Source organism: Plectropomus leopardus, chromosome 10 (genome assembly GCF_008729295.1).
Source record: "Plectropomus leopardus isolate mb chromosome 10, YSFRI_Pleo_2.0, whole genome shotgun sequence".
NCBI classification, from domain to species: domain Eukaryota; kingdom Metazoa; phylum Chordata; class Actinopteri; order Perciformes; family Serranidae; genus Plectropomus; species Plectropomus leopardus.
The window spans coordinates 16,871,068-16,889,467 of NC_056472.1; the positions used below are offsets into that span (position 1 = coordinate 16,871,068).

The following is an 18,400-nucleotide window of genomic DNA, read 5'->3' on the forward strand; positions in this document are numbered from 1 at the left end:
ACAATCTCTGATAAGCTCCACGCCATGTTTTCTGAGCGTATTAAACACTATAATTAGTGTTAATTTTTGACCCTGCTGTTTAATGAATACAGAAATTAGGCCAGACCTGTCAGGCAGCTTGGCAGTAATCATGTTTTTATGAGCCTGGGTTTTTCTGAGACAATAACAGAGATGAAAATCTTTGTGGTTTCATCTACAATAGCACTTGTAAAAGTTGTCTGAGTGATTCTCACTCCTGTTTCCCTTTCTGGAGTTATTCTGTTCGTTGGTCAAGCTCATAATATTTAGTGAAATCATCAGTTGCTGAAATGCTGAAATGTTGACACATTTTTGGAATTGATTTATTATTCTCCTTTCTGGATTATCCAGGTCAGATGATGGCCTCACAGTCTCAGTTAGCGGGTCCAGACGGAAAAGGGGACGTCAGCAGAGACAACAGTGCTGTGGATTTCAGCAAGGTAGAATACACACGCTGTGTGGATGCACTGTAATACATACAGTACTGTGTTTCTCAAGTTATGTACATAATGTCAGAAATCAATTTCATACTAACTTATAGGGCTGCAAGTTATACTATTTTCATCATCAATTAATTTGACAGTTATTTCCAAATATTTAACGTATTAATCATTTTGCAAATTAAATGTCACAATAAAGTGAAACATGCCCTGTGTAATTTCCCAGAGCCCAATGTAACATTTTCAGATGGTATGATTTATTTTTGAATTGTCATACCAACAGTCCAAAGATTTAAAGCTTTCTAGTTTATTATCATGTATGACAAAGAAAATAATCAAGTTCTCACATTTAAGAAGCAAAAAAACTAGAAAATGTTTGGCTTTTTTGAAAAATGATTGAATTAACCAAAATAGTTTCCAAGTAATTCTCTGTCAGTTGACTAATCAATTATGACTAATAGTTGCAGCTCTACTACTTTACACATTTACTTCACATTTCAGACAGAAACATTTTATAGCTATAGTTACTAAGATAATACTATTAACCCCACACCAGGGAAATACACACATTACATCAACTCAAGATTCAGAAGCAAGAGAAGATTTAACTGCTAAGAAAGGATAAACATTTTACCAAAATCCAAAATACATAAAATAAAAAAAATATGAAAAAAAAGTTTATTTGTAAAGTAAGACTTTATATGCAAAACATGTCAGTGGTGGAACAGTTTTGAGGTACTTGCGCAGTCTTTGGGTTTTTCCATTTTTAAACCAGTTCTACTTTACTACATTTAAGAGGAAAATGTTGTACTTTTTAACTCCACTACATTCATTTGAAAAATATAATTCATTTGCAGTTTCAGATTATTGATACAAAATCTAAACCCACTAAGAAATTATCATGTATTATTATAGATAAAGCTACACAACAGCACATATAGAAACAAAAGCTACAGCAATAAAACACTGCCTACACGTTAATATATTTGCAATACAATATTATAAAATATAGTAGTCACAGAGGTCATTTTTCTTCATAGTGAGTACTTTTTATACTTTGGATCCTGCCTCAGTGTAAAAGGGACTGATTGCACCTTTATCATGGTGGTTATTGTATTGCAGAGCTGTCAGGATACTGTATAGTTGTGTATGACAGTATAGCTCAAATGTAATTCTTAGTAAAAGATACATTTGACGAATATGAAGCAGATGTATTTAATTGTGTATTTCTAACAACAAACAGAAAGCCATTATTAATGTCATTTTTAATGGAAATGTCATCTAGTAAAGGATTAAGATTAAAACCATGTTAAGTATCACGGCCACATGACAACCACACACAGCAAAGACAAAGATAAAATCTCTGGTGAAACCTTTTGTGTATTGTATAATGTATAGGAATTTAACCTTTTGTCCCGGTCAGTATCTTTCATAATTGTTTCATGTGATATTTTGTGTTCACTTAAACATTAATGAAATATGCTCGGCTTATATGGAGTGTATTTTTAGAATGTACCAAATCATCCACATTGTACCTTATACATTTATTAAACGGCTGCAATTAAAATCCGAGGCAAGCTGCAGCTGCATATCCTCTGCATGTTATAATTTACTTTATGCACACAGCAAAATAATCAGTATTAACTGTAAGACTTCAGCACTGTAACAGTGTTTGTGGAAGTCATGACCCATGAATACATCACAGATATTCTTTTGGATGGTCGCCCTAGAGCCGCATGAACTCTACGAAGGAACAAACAACACTTCAGTCACCACTTGTCAACTCTACATAATTATCGCTGAAAAATTAGCACTTTTAATATTCCAAATTTTTCTGTACAATACATCTCCACTGCATTAAAGAGTGTAAAGCAGATATAGCTGCTGTAAGAGAATCAGTTTCACAGTCAGGGTCAGCTTTTATACACTTTCAGGTATCAGACTTGTGGTAAATGAAAGATTCGCCAGTGAGTTATTATATAACAGTTCAAACCAAGATCCATATTTCTGTAATCTTTTGTAATCTTTTTGCTATTGTGACACATCTGTAACTTATTTAAATGTTATGTCCTATGATACACGAAGCCTGGACAGCTGCTGGACTATATTTAGAGTAGAATCCGGTCCAACAATTCATTTAAGGCTTAATTGGAGCAAAATAACGTTTTATATATAGATTGCACATTAAGGCATGAATGATGAATTAATGTAAAGCTTTCTTTCAGTCAAAGCAGCTTAGACAATAAGCAGAGCGGGTAGGGTGTATTCTAAACACAGTACTTTGTGTCCTCTTTCAGATAGACCTTCATTTCATGAAGAAGATCCCAGCAGGGGCCGAGGCCTGTAATGTGTTAGTGGGAGAGCTTGAATTTCTGAACAAGCCGGTGGTGGCATTGGTCCGTCTTTCACCAGCGGTCATGCTCAATGGACTGGCTGAAGTCCCCATCGCCACAAGGTTACTTTGGGCTGATTCAACTCAGCCAGCTTCATCAGCTATAAATATCTTTTATCTGCCCAGATGAACTCTGTCTGACATTTAGTTAGTTCTGATTGAAATTTGATCTGACAACGTATTAAAAATAATCTGTTTTGGCCTTTAGGTTCCTGTTTATTCTTTTGGGTCCCTTAGGCAGAGGGCCTCAGTATCATGAGATTGGCAGGTCCATTGCAACACTAATGACAGACGAGGTAAGAATTCCATGTTAGCATCTTGCACGGTTTATTTATTCATTAATGTTTTGAAGAGTGTGGATTGTTTTGAATGTCAACCAGATGTCATACTCAGATTTTCTGCAGGCACTTTGCATAAATTCACAGTCCAGCAGAACTCAACAAATTCCTGAAGTGATGGAACATTTCTCAGCATGAAACACAGCTCAGAGCTTTTATGACATGCTTTTGGCGATTAGTCAGCCCTCATGTCCTCCTTTTTGTCTGGGATTTAGGCTGCCATCCACCATCGCTGAGGAGGAAAAGATGGGCTTTGATAAAGTCCAAACTTTGTTATACACCCAGAATTGGAATGAGTAGATTTGATGAGACTGGATATTTTAGAGGGGAGAATTGTGAGTCCATGATTAACATGGTTGTCACAGTCAGAGTTGCAGTGATATAGGTAAAGTATATCATGATATGAAATTGACAATAATCATACAGTGTACATTTGCTTATCTATGATATGATAGAAAAATGCAAATGGATGGAGATTATCGCCTTTATTTAAGTTATTTTCAAAAGAGAGACATTTTATACTTTCTTATATTAAAAACATGGTTTCAAGACTTAGTTATAGCGATAACAAAATTGTTCAACCAGAACTAACCCTTCTGTTTTCATACCTTCAAGGGTCACTCTGACTGATGACAATCATTATTATATTACCATGATGCAGTCAAAATAACAATATCTTCTGAGACAGTTATTGTACCGTGAAATCTCATCAGTTTTTATGGTATGTTTTGCACATTTAAATGGGGTTTAGTAAGTTCAAAGATACACATGTGAATGTGCCCATCTGTTTAATTACATTTAAGTTTGGCACACATTCCTGCATTTAAATATTCATCTAAAATTACATGTACACATCTTGAAGGATGCCAAATACAGTGGGAATGGCGAAGCTTGCACACACAATCCAGTGCTTGCACATCTATGCAGTCATTTAAAGGGATACTTTGCCGATTTTCAACCCGCTTCGTATCAAAACAATGTGGGTAGTATGTGCTGATGACCTGTGGCAAACTTGACGCAAATTGATACAACACATGTTTTCTGTCGTAGTTTGCACTGCCTATTTCCTGCCTAAAATGTTTTTAGAATGTTTAGTTTTTCTTGCATGCCTTCGGTAAATGAAGAATCCAAAAATGATTCTTTAAACAGCACCAGCTATATCAAAACATCCATTTAAAAACTCTCACACAACTCGTGCAGTATAATCCAAGTCTCATTTATCGAGTCGTATACACGCAGGAGTAGTGTATAAGCTTTTACATTGATGCTTTTATGTAGTTTTGCTATTGTAAACACACACAGATATGACTTGAAGTGATCGAGATTTTTCTCCATTTTTGGATTCATGCACCATAGAGGCGTGCAAGAAAAGGATTTTCTTCACAAATTCACTGTAACATGTAGAGAGTAACTGGTATATAAATGATGATTTGGGGGCGAAGTATTCCTGCAATGACCCGTCCCTATGTTTGTGTCTCTAGGTTTTCCATGATGTTGCCTATAAAGCTAAAGACCGCAATGATCTGATCGCTGGGATTGATGAATTCCTTGATCAGGTGACAGTCCTGCCTCCAGGAGAGTGGGACCCATCAATACGGATAGAACCACCAAAAAATGTACCCTCTCAGGTTAGTACAAGCTGGATGCCTTCTTTTTCAGAATTCACATATTTTTTAAAAAAACCTAACTTGCTGTGGATTGTTTAACAGGAGAAGAGGAAGAAAAGTAACATTTTACCTAATGGATTAGTAGAAGGTGAAGAAGAAGAGGAGGAAGGTGGCCACGGAGGTCCAGAACTGCAGCGTACTGGAAGGTGGGGAATTAAAAAAAAGGAAAGGAAAAGCTGTGCTTTTGTTTAAAGTGAAATCTAATCACCAGTTGAAGAGTGTGAAGTCTTTACACAGAGGTGAAAAAATATCAGAATAAATTAAAAAAAAATCCTCATTCTAGACTGTGGATATGCAGTGCTTCTCTTCATGCAGTCCAGCATGCAGCCCACTCACTATGCTCACTACTTGGTTGCAGTGAATCTATTTACAATTGGACTTCTCCGCCTCCACAGCTTCACACAACACTGCATTTATTTTGTTATGTTTTGTAACATATAGAAAAGCACTTAGAGCCTGCAGTGATTCGGGATTTTTGGAAGCATGCTTTTTCTTTTTAAGAACTTAGTTATTTTACATTTTAATAGTACATTAAATGCACATCACTACACACACATACAAAGTATAATACTAATAATGTATAAAGTAAAATGGATTAAGAAAATGAGACAGAAGAGGGATTAAAATAGATTCATGAAAGAAAGCGAGAAAAATAAAAAAGAAGAAACAAGGATTGGAAGGGTGATTGATTCAATCTTGACTTAAGTAAGAAGATATATATTGATTGAAGTGATCTATTAAAGGTTGACATATTTTGTAAAATTTTTCTTTTTTCCAGAGATAATTAAAATTTGTAAGTGTACTTTTTCAGTTTAGTTATTAAAAAAATCTTTTCATTTCTCAGAGTTGTTGATAAAACAATGTTTATTATGTATCTAATGGAAAGTATATTTTGCTGACAGAGGAAGTTAAATAATACCAGCACATGGAAGAATCTTTTGCGAATAAATTACATTATTTAAAAAAAGCGTCATTTGGGATAATACATTGCTAATGGGCTAATGTGACACCATTATTATGCTTATTATATGCTGTCTGAAATGTACAAAAACTTTACTAAAATGAAGCTGGTAGACTGAAAAATATCACTTTTCTGCAAAACTTACACCGTCATGCTGCTCGGTTATTTCTCAGTAAACTTGGTCTGTAGTTGTAGTCCTGAAGTGGTTTCCATAGAAACATCCTGCCTGGAGATGATATTTGTAGTTAAACGTTTCTGTCGAAGGGGTCGATCTCACCAGTCCACTCAAGGGTTGAACATCAGAAAGAATGCAGCAGGGCGAAAGCAGCTAAAGGAAAAATAAAAACATACAATTCTAGCACAATTTAACACATTTATAAGAACATTTATTAGAACTAAATTATGTAACAGTTTGCAGCTGCTTTGTTTTTGAAAATGAAACTACACCAGCAGCATTTTTCTTTTTTTTTAATGTTTTCCAGGTGGTTTGGTGGTCTCATTCTAGACATCAAGCGCAAGGCACCACACTACCTGTCAGACTACACCGATGCTTTCAGTTTACAGTGTGTGGCCTCCTTCCTGTTCCTCTACTGTGCCTGCATGTCCCCTGTCATCACCTTTGGAGGACTACTGGGCGAGGCAACAGAAGGACGCATAGTAAATCAAATGCCCTTTCCTCTAAATGTTCACAGTGTTTTGCCAAGACGATCTGCACACTGCTGTGCACTGTAATAGCCTTTCAGTACATTAAACCAGATGACAGTTGCAGGGTAACTATTCATCAGTAATCTCTCTTTCCTTTCCCTAGAGTGCAATTGAGTCGCTGTTCGGAGCCTCACTGACGGGAATAGCCTATTCGCTGTTTGCAGGGCAGCCACTTACCATTCTGGGCAGCACGGGGCCGGTGCTTGTATTTGAAAAGATATTATTCAAATTCTGCAAGTATGTTTTATTTCAAAATGACTCCAAACGTAAATCATCCCATCAATTCCTATTATTCATTTCACCTATACATTGCGTCATTTTGTTATTGCATTGATGTTTATCGGCTGTTGGATAACTTCTATGGAAATTAATGAACCAAACATCTGGCCTCCCTCTAGACCATTAAATGTTCTGATTTCATTGCAATAATGACTTTCTACAATCCACAAATGGTAAATAATCAATCTATGATTTTCCTACCTTTTAATCTCCACATAGGGAGTATGGGTTGTCCTATCTGTCTCTGAGAACCTGTATTGGTCTGTGGACAGCTGCCCTCTGCATCATGCTGGTGGCTACAGACGCCAGTTCCCTCGTTTGTTACATCACACGTTTTACGGAGGAAGCCTTCGCCTCACTCATCTGCATCATCTTCATCTACGAGGCCTTGGAGAAACTTATCCACCTGGGGGACTACTATCCCTTTAACAAGAACAACAACCTGGACAAACTCACCATGTACTCGTATGTGGACACTTATTCTCACACAATATCCTGTTCAAAGTGAAAAAAAGAGTATAATTACTAAGTGCATTTCTTGGAGGTACTGTAAATCCCTGACAGATGAGCGATTATACAGTCACCCAGATGTTCATGTGCCTCCACAGATGTTCATGCGTTGAACCTTCTGACCCCACCAATGGCACCGTGAAGTATTGGGAGCTCACCAATGTCACTGCCTCAGAAATCTACTGGGAAGCGCTGGAGGTCAAGGTACTATGTACGCTGAATTCAAAAAGAAGAAAATTTAAAGAAATAAAACCGAATCTGTCAGTCACTGAGGTTTTACACACACGATAGCAGGCATTAGTTAGTTACACAAAGATTGAAAAGAAAACTGTGTATTTAGGTTTTACCACCTTAAAGTGGCATGCTCTCCCAGATGGAGGAAGCTGAACAGAGGAGATTAAGGGCATGTGGGCTGGATTATATTGGATTACTCATTGCAAATCACTATAAAAGCACATTTTGGGTTTTTTTGTACTCGGTTAAGTTTTTCATGGATGCTCATTTGTGGAAACCTGCTGATGGTCGTATATTGCCAATCATATGGGGATAATGAAAAACCTCTACCTGTCGTTGCAGGACTGTATTGAAAAGCGCGGGGAGTTTGTGGGCAGCGCCTGCGGCCCCAAGGGCCCCTACGTCCCTGATGTCCTCTTCTGGTGTGTCATTCTTTTCTTTTCCACAGTCTTCATGTCTGCCTTCCTCAAGGAGTTCAAGTTCAGCAATTATTTTCCCACAAAGGTATTATTCTCCATATATTAACATCACATCAGAGTACATTATGATCTAAGCATAGTAGCACAGTGCAGTGATACTCTCTAGTGGTCAAATTTAGGTACTGCATTAAAGAAACGAGGAAATTGAGGAGTTTTGTTTCCTGTGGCCCTTTTTTTTTTTTGCATGCACACTAGGCAAAATCAGGTATCTGCCAGTCCTTGTAACATCTTAAAATGTCTTACATTTATTTTTGTTAAATAAATATTAGGTTTGAAAGTAATTAAATAATAATTGCATGAACATTTTAATCCATGTTTTTATCTATCTTGTAATTCCTTTTTTGTCAAAATGAGTCAAGCTCTTCTACATGGATGTCTACATTTCTGATGTAACAAACCATTCAAGCTACCACTGAACATAATACTGTTTTTTAAGATTAAACTTGCATTTACCTGTTGGTAAACTGTAGATTAACTGAACTCGCCCTAATAACCACATTCCTATGTAAAACCTACCTCTACACAGGACCACATATATGCTACTTACCTTTATACTTCCCTACAACACTTAATAAAATACTATTGACCTTGATAAGATCTTAAAAAGCATTCAGTTTCAGTGCCTGATACCAGTATACACCCTGATGATCACCCTGAAATAAATAAAACTGAGTCATCTTTCTCACATTTTCCTCTCTATCAGGTGAGGTCAGGAATCAGTGACTTTGCCGTTTTCTTCACCATCCTTACCATGGTCCTAATCGACTATGCCTTAGGAATCCCTTCTCCAAAACTAAAGGTTCCCAGTGTGTTTAAGGTGAGCAAGTCCTCAAAAGAGGATTTTTTTTAAACAAAATGTTGCACAACATTGTCCTTTTTCAACAAGGCAGACCTATTCTTTTGTCAGCCAACCAGAGATGATCGAGGTTGGTTCATCAACCCACTGGGGCCCAACCCGTGGTGGACTGCAGTCATCTCAGTGGTCCCAGCTCTGCTGTGCACCATCCTCATCTTCATGGACCAGCAGATCACAGCTGTCATCATCAACAGGAAGGAAAATAAACTCAAGGTACTTTCCTGCCCCAGCTTTGAAATCTGCGTGGAGACTTTCATTCAGCATTTCTGAAAGTGCTTCAAAATCTACTCGTCTTCAGCATTATTTACGTATCCTTTCCTCCTTCAGAAAGGCTGTGGGTACCACCTGGATCTGTTCATGGTGGGGATGATGCTCGGTGTGTGCTCATTGATGGGCTTGCCCTGGTTTGTAGCAGCCACCGTCCTCTCCATCACCCACGTCAATAGCTTGAAGCTTGAGTCAGAGTGCTCAGCTCCTGGGGAGCAGCCCAAGTTTCTAGGCATCAGAGAGCAACGCTTCACAGGCCTCATGATCTTTACCCTCATGGGCTGCTCTGTCTTCATGACATCTGTGCTGAAGGTCAGACTATGTCTTTTTACTCTTTGTGCATTTTCATCTGAGTGCTGTTATTCTTACAATATTATAAAGTGTGAATTAAAGGGACAGTTCACCCCCAAATCCCAAAAAGGCATTTTCCTCTTACCTGTGATGCTATTTATCAATCTAGATTGTTTAGGTGTGTGTTGCAGTGTGTCAGAGGTATCCACTGTAGAGACTTCTGCCTTCTCTTGAATATAAGGAAATTAGTGGCACTCAGCTTTTGCTGCTCAAAACACCAAAAAAAAAGAAAAAGAAAAACATTCGAAAAACTCAACAGCAATGTCTCTTTCCAGAAATCATGACCTGGTTACTCAAGATAATCCACAGACCTTGTTATGAGCAGTTTCATTTAGGAACTATTTTCTTTCTACTGGACTACATGCGCCAACTGCAGGAGGAGGAGGAAGCCATTAATGTTATATCTTGTGCCGTCACAAGCATGAGCCTCTGGTCCATGAGTAGATGCACGCTTCTGTGCGGTGATACGCTTGGTGGGTATAGTTCAGAAAGAAAATACTTTCTGCATTAAACGGCTCTCAACAAGGTCTTTTTTTGAACTTGACAACTTACACCAAAACAATTGACATTGATAAACAGCACTAAAATTAGGAGGAAAATATGTAATTTTGATTTAGAGTGCATTTTCCCTTTTAAGTATTCTTTTCTAAACATTTCTGTGCTTTATCCTAAATCATTTAATACCCCTGATAAATTACTGAATGGTCTGCTAAAAGAGAGCCATTACTGATATATGTTATTGTATTTCTGACATACACATTTATTGTTCTCCAGTTCATCCCGATGCCGGTGCTGTATGGCGTGTTCCTTTACATGGGAGCATCGTCTCTCAGAGGAATTCAGGTAAAATGATTTCAGATTCACTGTAAATCATGCATCTGTCTTGCTAACTTTATAATCACTACGTTGAAACACAAGCATTGCTGTATATGATATTTGATATGACTGACTCTATTTTTAGTGGACTAAAGCGTCATGCACATAACGATGTTACAATGTTTTCTCACATAGTTTTTGTTACTTTCTCTGTCTTAATGCTTACACCAGTGATCTACCCCCCCCCCCCCCCCCCCACACCCACACACACACACCAAAAAAAAAAAAATTGAAATGGGATTATTACATACTGTAGGACTTGTGCAGAATGTAAACTGTAAATAAATATGGAAATGTTTTGAGATTAAGAGCATGGCTAAGATTAGAAAGCTGGTTGGCCAGGTTAAATTTTAATTTGTAGATGCACCTACCGAATAATCTGTGTAGACTGCTAATTCTCAGCAAACCATGATAGGGGATTGCCATATTGTCTGGCTGCCCAGAGAAAAGGTGTTAATTGGCCACTAGTGTGTTCCCGGCATTTACAGAACACCTGGCTGTTCTTTAATTGCCCCAGTTACTCCTCATTTTCTGAACTTTGAAGTACTTTCTATTACTATTTTGAAAACAACAAAACAAATTTATATTTAGACAAAAACGTACAAAAAAAAAAAGATCCTTATTGTACAGGAGACCAGCTTGTTGTAGTTACACATGCAGCAGACACAGACGACGTTTAACTTGATATCTGTTTGTTGTTTAATACCTGTGTGTTTTGTGTTTTTGCTTTTTAAAACTTTTATTGTTTAAAATCATTGTTTTGAAGATATTTAAAGCTGCAGGTGATTATTTTCTGTTGGTTTGTCACATTTAGGAGTCCTGTTTGGTAACATGTACATTAATTGCTACTATCCTTATCAAATAGTGCATTATGAAGATAGACAGGTTAACTTCATGTATTTCTGATTAGTATTTTTTATGACAACAATCTAACAAATGGCGAGTGTGACAATGTGAAAGTGTTTGCTAACAATGACGAACCTACAGAGAATTTTAACCTTTCACCTGCAAGCTCTTCTTGGCTTAATAGAGATTTATAGCAAGCTTCAGTTCATTGTTAAGCTATCAGGCCTGCAACTTTATGGTTTTGGTTCACTCTCACCTCTGTGATAGTACATGTAGAAATACAACAGTGGCATTTTTAGATGCAAAAGGTCACGCTGTTTCGCATTACTGGACCATTAGGACTTGTCGTGGCCTTGTTTGGCAACTTTAACACGTCACAAAAAGTATTTCATGATATGTTTTTATAAAAAAAACATTTGAGGCGAGAAATAAGCCATGTGACTGATGAATCAGTCATCTTAGTTCGACAGTGGTTTAAGTATTTCAGGAGTTTAAAGGTTGCGGGTCACACCAGATGCCCTTGATTGGATTAAGTAGCCTAGATTCAACTTTAAACAAGTAAAGAAAGGACGTCCTGTCCCTTGAAACGCAAAGGCATGGTATCACAATGAAATAAGTAGACAATTATGGGAAGTATGTAAATGATGATTCCTGTGGACACATACAGATAGAGTCATCTCTGGCCCTCACAGGTAGCCATTTTCTGTGAAAAAGCTCTAAAAACGCCACTGTAGCTGCTCAGCACCAAACAGCAGACAGACACAGTTCGACTAGCTGGTGAACGTCGTGGAGCATTTAGCTGCTAAGGAGCCAGATATTTAACTGAGGAGCTGGTAGAGACCAAAAACAGAGATCAGAGAGTGAATGTTAGACTTTGGACATTGGACAGGTGGACTCCAAATATATCGGTGTTTTGTTTTTCTTCTGCTGCGCCCATATGGCCTGAAACAGTAAGTTACTGGAGGTTTAAGAATTGTTATATCATCTATCCTCTCCAGTTCTTTGACCGACTGACACTGTTTGGCATGCCAGCCAAACACCAGCCAGACTTCATCTATCTGCGGCATGTTCCCCTGAGGAAGGTGCACCTCTTCACCATCATCCAGCTCAGCTGCTTGGTTTTGTTGTGGGTCATCAAGACCTCCAAGGCTGCCATTGTCTTTCCCATGATGGTGCGTAAACAATCCAGTTATAGCATCTGCAGGACCATTACACAGGCAGCATACCTTTCACCACAATCCTAATTGAAGTGTTAACAAGGCTCAGTGTGAGAGCACACATGTTTCTGGGATCAGTCAGGCACCTTCCATCTCCACTCTGAATAATACAGGAGTTATTTTAGGAAGACAGAATAATGTGAACGCATTACTCCCTGGAAAGGTTTCATCTTGTGGCAGCAGATCATCTTTACCAAAGCAGTTTCTCTCTTTGTTGTCATGTTTCTTATACATGTTCCCGTTCACATAATAAGCTTTTTTTCAGGTTTATGTTTACCATGGCACCTGCAATACACTGTCTGACCTTCTTTTAATGTGTTGCTTGTCTGTACCTGTAAAGCTCTTTGGAAAAGTGCTATATAAATAAAATGTATTATTATTATTATTATTATTATTATTATTATTATTATTATTGGTGCTTTGTAAGTTATTTTAGATTGCTTTCTGCTAATTGCCAGATATGTTTAATCGTGGGTCAGCACATGGAAAATAGAGTTAATATCAGTCTTTGTCAGTTGAATTCAACACTTTCAACTTCTAAATTCATAATGGTACTTACATTTAAACTGATTTGTCCTTCATCCTTCCTGCCCAGGCCGCTACTCACCTCTGCATATTTGCTGCTTCCTCTTGTGTCTGCCTCATATTTAAATCAATCTCCCACTCCAGTGTATATGTATCTTCACTGGCTTTTTGTGGACTCAGAGATTTGTGTTTGTCGATTCTGCAGGTGTTGGCTCTGGTGTTTATCAGAAAGCTGATGGACTGTTTCTTCACAAAGCGAGAGCTGAGCTGGCTGGATGACCTCATGCCAGAGAGCAAGAAGAAGAAGCTTGAGGATGCTGAAGAGGTGCTGTTGCTCTCAACAACAGCACCGCTATGTGCTGTTCCATCACAACGTGCAAGTCAATTATATTTATCTTACTAATATTTTCCTGCATTTAAACTGTAATTCATTCAACCCTCAGGAGGAGGAGCAGAGTATACTGGCAGAAGATGAAGGAGTAGTGCAAGTGCCGTTAGAAGGGTACAAGTGAGTTGTATTATACTTGCAATATTTTAAGTTTTATAACATTTACATTTGCGTTTTTTGTTTTGTCCTTTCATGCACAGTAGATTTTAATCTGTTGCATAAAGACGAGAGTAAATTGTCACCTCTTTCCACAGAGGAGTACCCATCATCAATATCACAGATGAAATGTCAAAAGGTTCTTTTGGAAACACCTGGAATGCCAACAACTAAGACATCTGAGAAAAGACCTCAAACATTATGGTAAGTCTTATTGCATTGTTGTAGATACACTCAGTCAACGGTTGCAGTTGGTGGTAGGTTGACTGAGGTTAAAGAAAAACCCAAAAAACATCGTCAAAGCAGCTTCAAAAACTAAAAAACCGCAGTATTGTTAAGATCAACAATGATTGGGTCTCCACTGTGTTTGTGCACTAACAAGCTTTGGTTAACATTTCAACAAGGAAACAGGGCTGCCTCATTAATTTTTAACTTCTTTTTATGGTAGAATGTGTTTTGTATTTATCTGTGACTGTTTTAATTTACAGAAATCTTTTTAGAAAGCATTATAAGAGTCTTATCAAAGTCAGACGCATTTTTTTTAACTTAGATATAAGATAAAAATGTCACTATGTAAAAATGTATTCTATTCAAGTGTATTTTATGCACTGAAAAGGTCATACAGACTGTGGAATAACTGTTTAGATTAGTATTATTTGTCTTATTTTAGATTTAAAAGAACAGTAAAACATTTTGGGACATGTGTCTAAGGATTGCTCCAGGGATGACGTTTTTCTGTAAGCCGACACTGTTCCCTCGTCACAAAGCCTATGGCAGTTTTCCATTTGGATTTTGGATTAGTTCAGAAAATAAGCTCTGTGGCAAAGAGATATTTTTCATATGTACACGTTGATAATACTTCTGTACTTTACTTAAGTATCATTTTTGATTTTCAGGAATTTTGCTTGTAATGTAATGTGATGGTACAACTTTTACTTAAGTGACGAATCTGAGTTGCAAGTTTTCTTTAAAAGACAGTACTATGTATCCACTAACCTGTCTTTTTTGTCGTGATTCCCACAGTTCATTACAAGGCTCACAGTATTTCACGACACGGGTGTCCATGATGAGGAATGGAAGATAAAGATGATGGAGGACAGTGTTGTAAGTCTTTACACTGTCCTGTCTGTGTGCTTGTTAACAAATCTTTATTGTATGCTGCGGTAAATCAATCCCTCATGTTTAGTCTTGTAAATATGTGTACTGTAAGTGAGTAACTGTTCTCTAATGTGTGACAAAAACCGGTGATACCTAATATTTTCTCGTGCTGTTAATGTCAAATCGAACTTTCTAACTCTAGATAGGCTACTGTATTACTACACTGATTGTTAACTACAAATGTTTGTCATGCTAACAGACTGTTCATGCTTTTGTTATTGGATCAATTTGTACTTATTTTGTTACATACTTTGTATTTTAAAATATTATATTAACATATCCTTGGATTCTTTATCTATTTATATACCGGTTCCCTGTAATTCTCTAATCTTTAAGTTCTATATAGACATCAAATATGTGAAATTAAATACGAAGATCTAGTATATAATAAAAAAAAGCCCAAAGTCATGTAAAAACTTTATAAAAAGCCGTACATGACTGTGCACATACATGAAAACCAAAAACTACACATTTCTGATGTCTGTTCATGGGATGGGAACACTTAATGATTGTGATGAGAGTGAGTGCTTTAATTTGATTGATAAAAGGCAATACACGTATATCTTTTAAGAACCAAATGCAATAGCATTTTCTGCCAGAACTTTAATTCTCTATTTATATGAGAAATTATTTATCTATATTAATTTTGTGAAATAAATGTTTGTTACAAATTACAGAATACCTTGCATTCTAACAGAGACTTACAGTATTTTGACTCCTGGTGTCAGTGTGTTGCTTATATTATAATTTATCTTTTAATAATTAATCTCATAATAATGCTTGCATAAAGTTTTGTGAAGCTTCAACATAAAGGCATTTCACCCAATTCTGTTACACATCTGAGGGTGATGCTGAAGCTGTTAATAGTGTTGTTTGAAAAGAACCGTGCTGATTTAAAAAAAAATACTTAAACACAATTTTATTATTCATATCTTGTCAATGTTATTTTAACTTAATAAATTTCTCAGCACTCTTTGTCTTGTCATTGTCACAAATAGATTGAAACCTATTGCTGTGTGCACAGCAACAATTGACGGCAGGGCACACAAAACAAGAAATGAGCAATGTAAGTTATAATGTACAGCAACCTTCAAGGTCACACTGTTATGATTCAGTTTGCAACAATGACCCCCCCGCCCCCCTTTGTCTATCATCCCACTTATTTCTTACACCTACCAGTACCATTCTCTTCAAACAAGGGCTGAAAAGCTAACAAATTTCCTGTAGCTTGCCAGAAACATGAGATATCAACATGTCAAATGATTATTTTCACACATTATGTACACCAGAGAGGAAAAGTTATAGTGAGCTTCGACCTCTACAGTTTGTCTGGTCAGAATAGCAAAATACCTGCTACCAAGTGTCAGGACTGATGGATGGATAGATGGATGGTGATGGATTCCCCGCAGAGGGAGCAGAATTTAAATACACTCTGTCTTTATAGCAGTGGTATGATATTCAGAAATAAAAGACTGTAGAATACTGTAATTGACACAACTTTTTTTCATATAATGGTTTGTAAGATATCCTATGAATAAACGTCCCACAGATGATGTTGTGATGATGATGTCCTATTAAATGTAAGGTTGCTAAATTTAAAGTATCTTTGGTTAGGTTTAGGCAAGTAAAGTTATATAGGTTAGGCTTAGGTAGGTTTAGGTAAGTGAAGTTACACAAGTTTGATTTCAGAAAAGAAACACGGTAAACCTTAAATTAATTCAAAGTTCCCATGGTGTCAAGAAGCCAGTCCTCTGGAGGGAAGTCCTATATGCTTGACCCATCCATATCCACACCGACATGCTGAGTTGTAACAGTGGATGCACACCACCTTCTATGTGGTGATATGGTTGGTGGGTGTAGTTCTGTCAAAATAAAATAGTTCCTACAAAAATTTGCCCATAACAAAGTCTGCGGATTATCTTGAGTTGTTATATTTTGACATTTTTCGCAATACTATACTATGTTGTTTTTTTTCAGTTTTTGGACATGCTATAATATGATGTTTTTGGCAGTTGTGGGCCATTATTTCAACGTACTATACCATGAAGTGTCTAGACATGCTATCCTATGTTGTTTTTCAGCCCTTTTTTGACATGTCATATTTTGACATTTGTCGCCATACTACACTATGTCTTTTTTGGTCATTTTTTCGACATACTATCATATCATGTTTTTGGTTATGACCATTTTTTTCAACCTGCCATACCATGACGGGACTCAACATGCTCTTCCATTTTGTTTTCAGCCCTGTTGCGACGTGTCTAAATTTGACATTTTTCGCAATACCATACTATGTCATTTTTAGTCCTTTTTTGGACATGCTATAATAAAATGCTATATGGCAAAAAAGTTTCTGGGGATTATTTCGCCATACTATAGTACTGCTTTTTTGGTCAATAATGACATTTCCAAAAAACTCCTGAAAAAAGCATAAAACCACATCAAATAGTGTTCCAAGACACGCCAAGCAAACAATGTTGTGAAACGGCCAAAACCCCCCTAACATGACATGTAGGAAAAATGACCAAACACGCAATACTATAGTATGGCAAAAAAATGTCAAAAACTAACATGTCCCAAAAACAGGTTAAAAGTGCATGAAATAGCCTGCCGAGACACGCCATGGCATAGAATGTTGCAAAAACGGCCAGAAAAACCATAATATCGCATCTCAAAAAAATGACCCAAAAAGCAACACTGTAGTATGGAAAAATTGTCAAAGATTACATTTACAAAAACATCTGAAAAAATCCATTAACTGCAAAACACCATGTTTTGGCACGACCAAAAAAGCAAGGCTACAGTATGACAAAAATGTCAAAATTTGACACGTCCCAAAAACCGCTCAAAACAGTATAAAAGAGCGTGCTGAGACACGCCATAGCATTTGAAAGTGCAAATATGGTCAATAAAAACAAAATTTTGCATGTCGAAAAAACGAACAAAAAAAGCAAGGCTATAGTATGGCAAAAATGTCAAAATTTGACACGTCTCAAAATTAGCTGAAAACACCTCAAAACAACATAAAATAGCGTGCTGAGACACGCCATAGCATTAGAACGTGTAAAAATTGCCCCAAAAAACATATTTTGGCATGTCAAAAAATGACCAAAAAAGCAAGGCTATAGTATGGCAAAAATGTCAAAATTTGACACGTCTCAAGATTAGCTGAAAACACCTGAAAACAACATAAAAGAGCGTGCTTAGACACGCCATAGCATTAGAACGTGTAAAAATTGCCCCAAAAAACATTTTTTGGCATGTCAAAAAACGACCAAAAAAGCAAGGCTATAGTATGGCAAAAATGTCAAAATTTGACACGTCTCAAGATTAGCTGAAAACACCTGAAAACAACATAAAAGAGCGTGCTTAGACACACCATAGCATTAAAACATGCAAAAACGACACCAAAACACGATATTTTGGGTTGTCAAAAAAACGACTGAAAAAGCAAGGCTATAGTATGGCAAAAATGTCAAAATTTGACACGTCCCAAAATTAGCTGAAAACACCTCAAAACAGCATAAAAGAGCGTGCTGAGACACACCATAGCATTTGAAAGTGCAAATATGGTCAATAAAAACAAAATTTTGCATGTCGAAAAAACAACCAAAAAAAGCAAGGCTATAGTATGGCAAAAATGTCAAAACAAAAATTTGACATGTCCCAAAATTAGCTGAAAACACCTCAAAACAGCATAAAAGAGCGTGCTGAAGACACGCCATAGCATTTGAAAG

At 36.9% G+C, this 18,400-nt stretch overlaps 1 protein-coding gene across 1 annotated transcript in view; it reads left to right on the forward strand.

Moving 5' to 3' along the window:
* Window positions 1-14,834, forward strand: part of LOC121949136 (sodium-driven chloride bicarbonate exchanger-like) — a 41,832-nt gene extending 26,998 nt beyond the window's left edge. The window contains exons 15-33 of the mRNA XM_042494752.1: window positions 370-458; window positions 2,756-2,913; window positions 3,059-3,146; window positions 4,670-4,816; window positions 4,898-5,001; window positions 6,299-6,473; window positions 6,625-6,758; window positions 7,020-7,265; window positions 7,409-7,514; window positions 7,887-8,048; window positions 8,727-8,840; window positions 8,931-9,092; window positions 9,207-9,458; window positions 10,272-10,340; window positions 12,218-12,391; window positions 13,167-13,286; window positions 13,405-13,469; window positions 13,604-13,709; window positions 14,529-14,834. Of these exons, the coding sequence (XP_042350686.1) occupies window positions 370-458; window positions 2,756-2,913; window positions 3,059-3,146; window positions 4,670-4,816; window positions 4,898-5,001; window positions 6,299-6,473; window positions 6,625-6,758; window positions 7,020-7,265; window positions 7,409-7,514; window positions 7,887-8,048; window positions 8,727-8,840; window positions 8,931-9,092; window positions 9,207-9,458; window positions 10,272-10,340; window positions 12,218-12,391; window positions 13,167-13,286; window positions 13,405-13,469; window positions 13,604-13,679 (2,441 nt within the window). The 3' untranslated portion in view covers window positions 13,680-13,709; window positions 14,529-14,834. The remainder of the gene's footprint in view (window positions 1-369; window positions 459-2,755; window positions 2,914-3,058; window positions 3,147-4,669; window positions 4,817-4,897; window positions 5,002-6,298; window positions 6,474-6,624; window positions 6,759-7,019; window positions 7,266-7,408; window positions 7,515-7,886; window positions 8,049-8,726; window positions 8,841-8,930; window positions 9,093-9,206; window positions 9,459-10,271; window positions 10,341-12,217; window positions 12,392-13,166; window positions 13,287-13,404; window positions 13,470-13,603; window positions 13,710-14,528) is intronic.
* The last annotated feature ends 3,566 nt before the right edge of the window (window positions 14,835-18,400 follow it).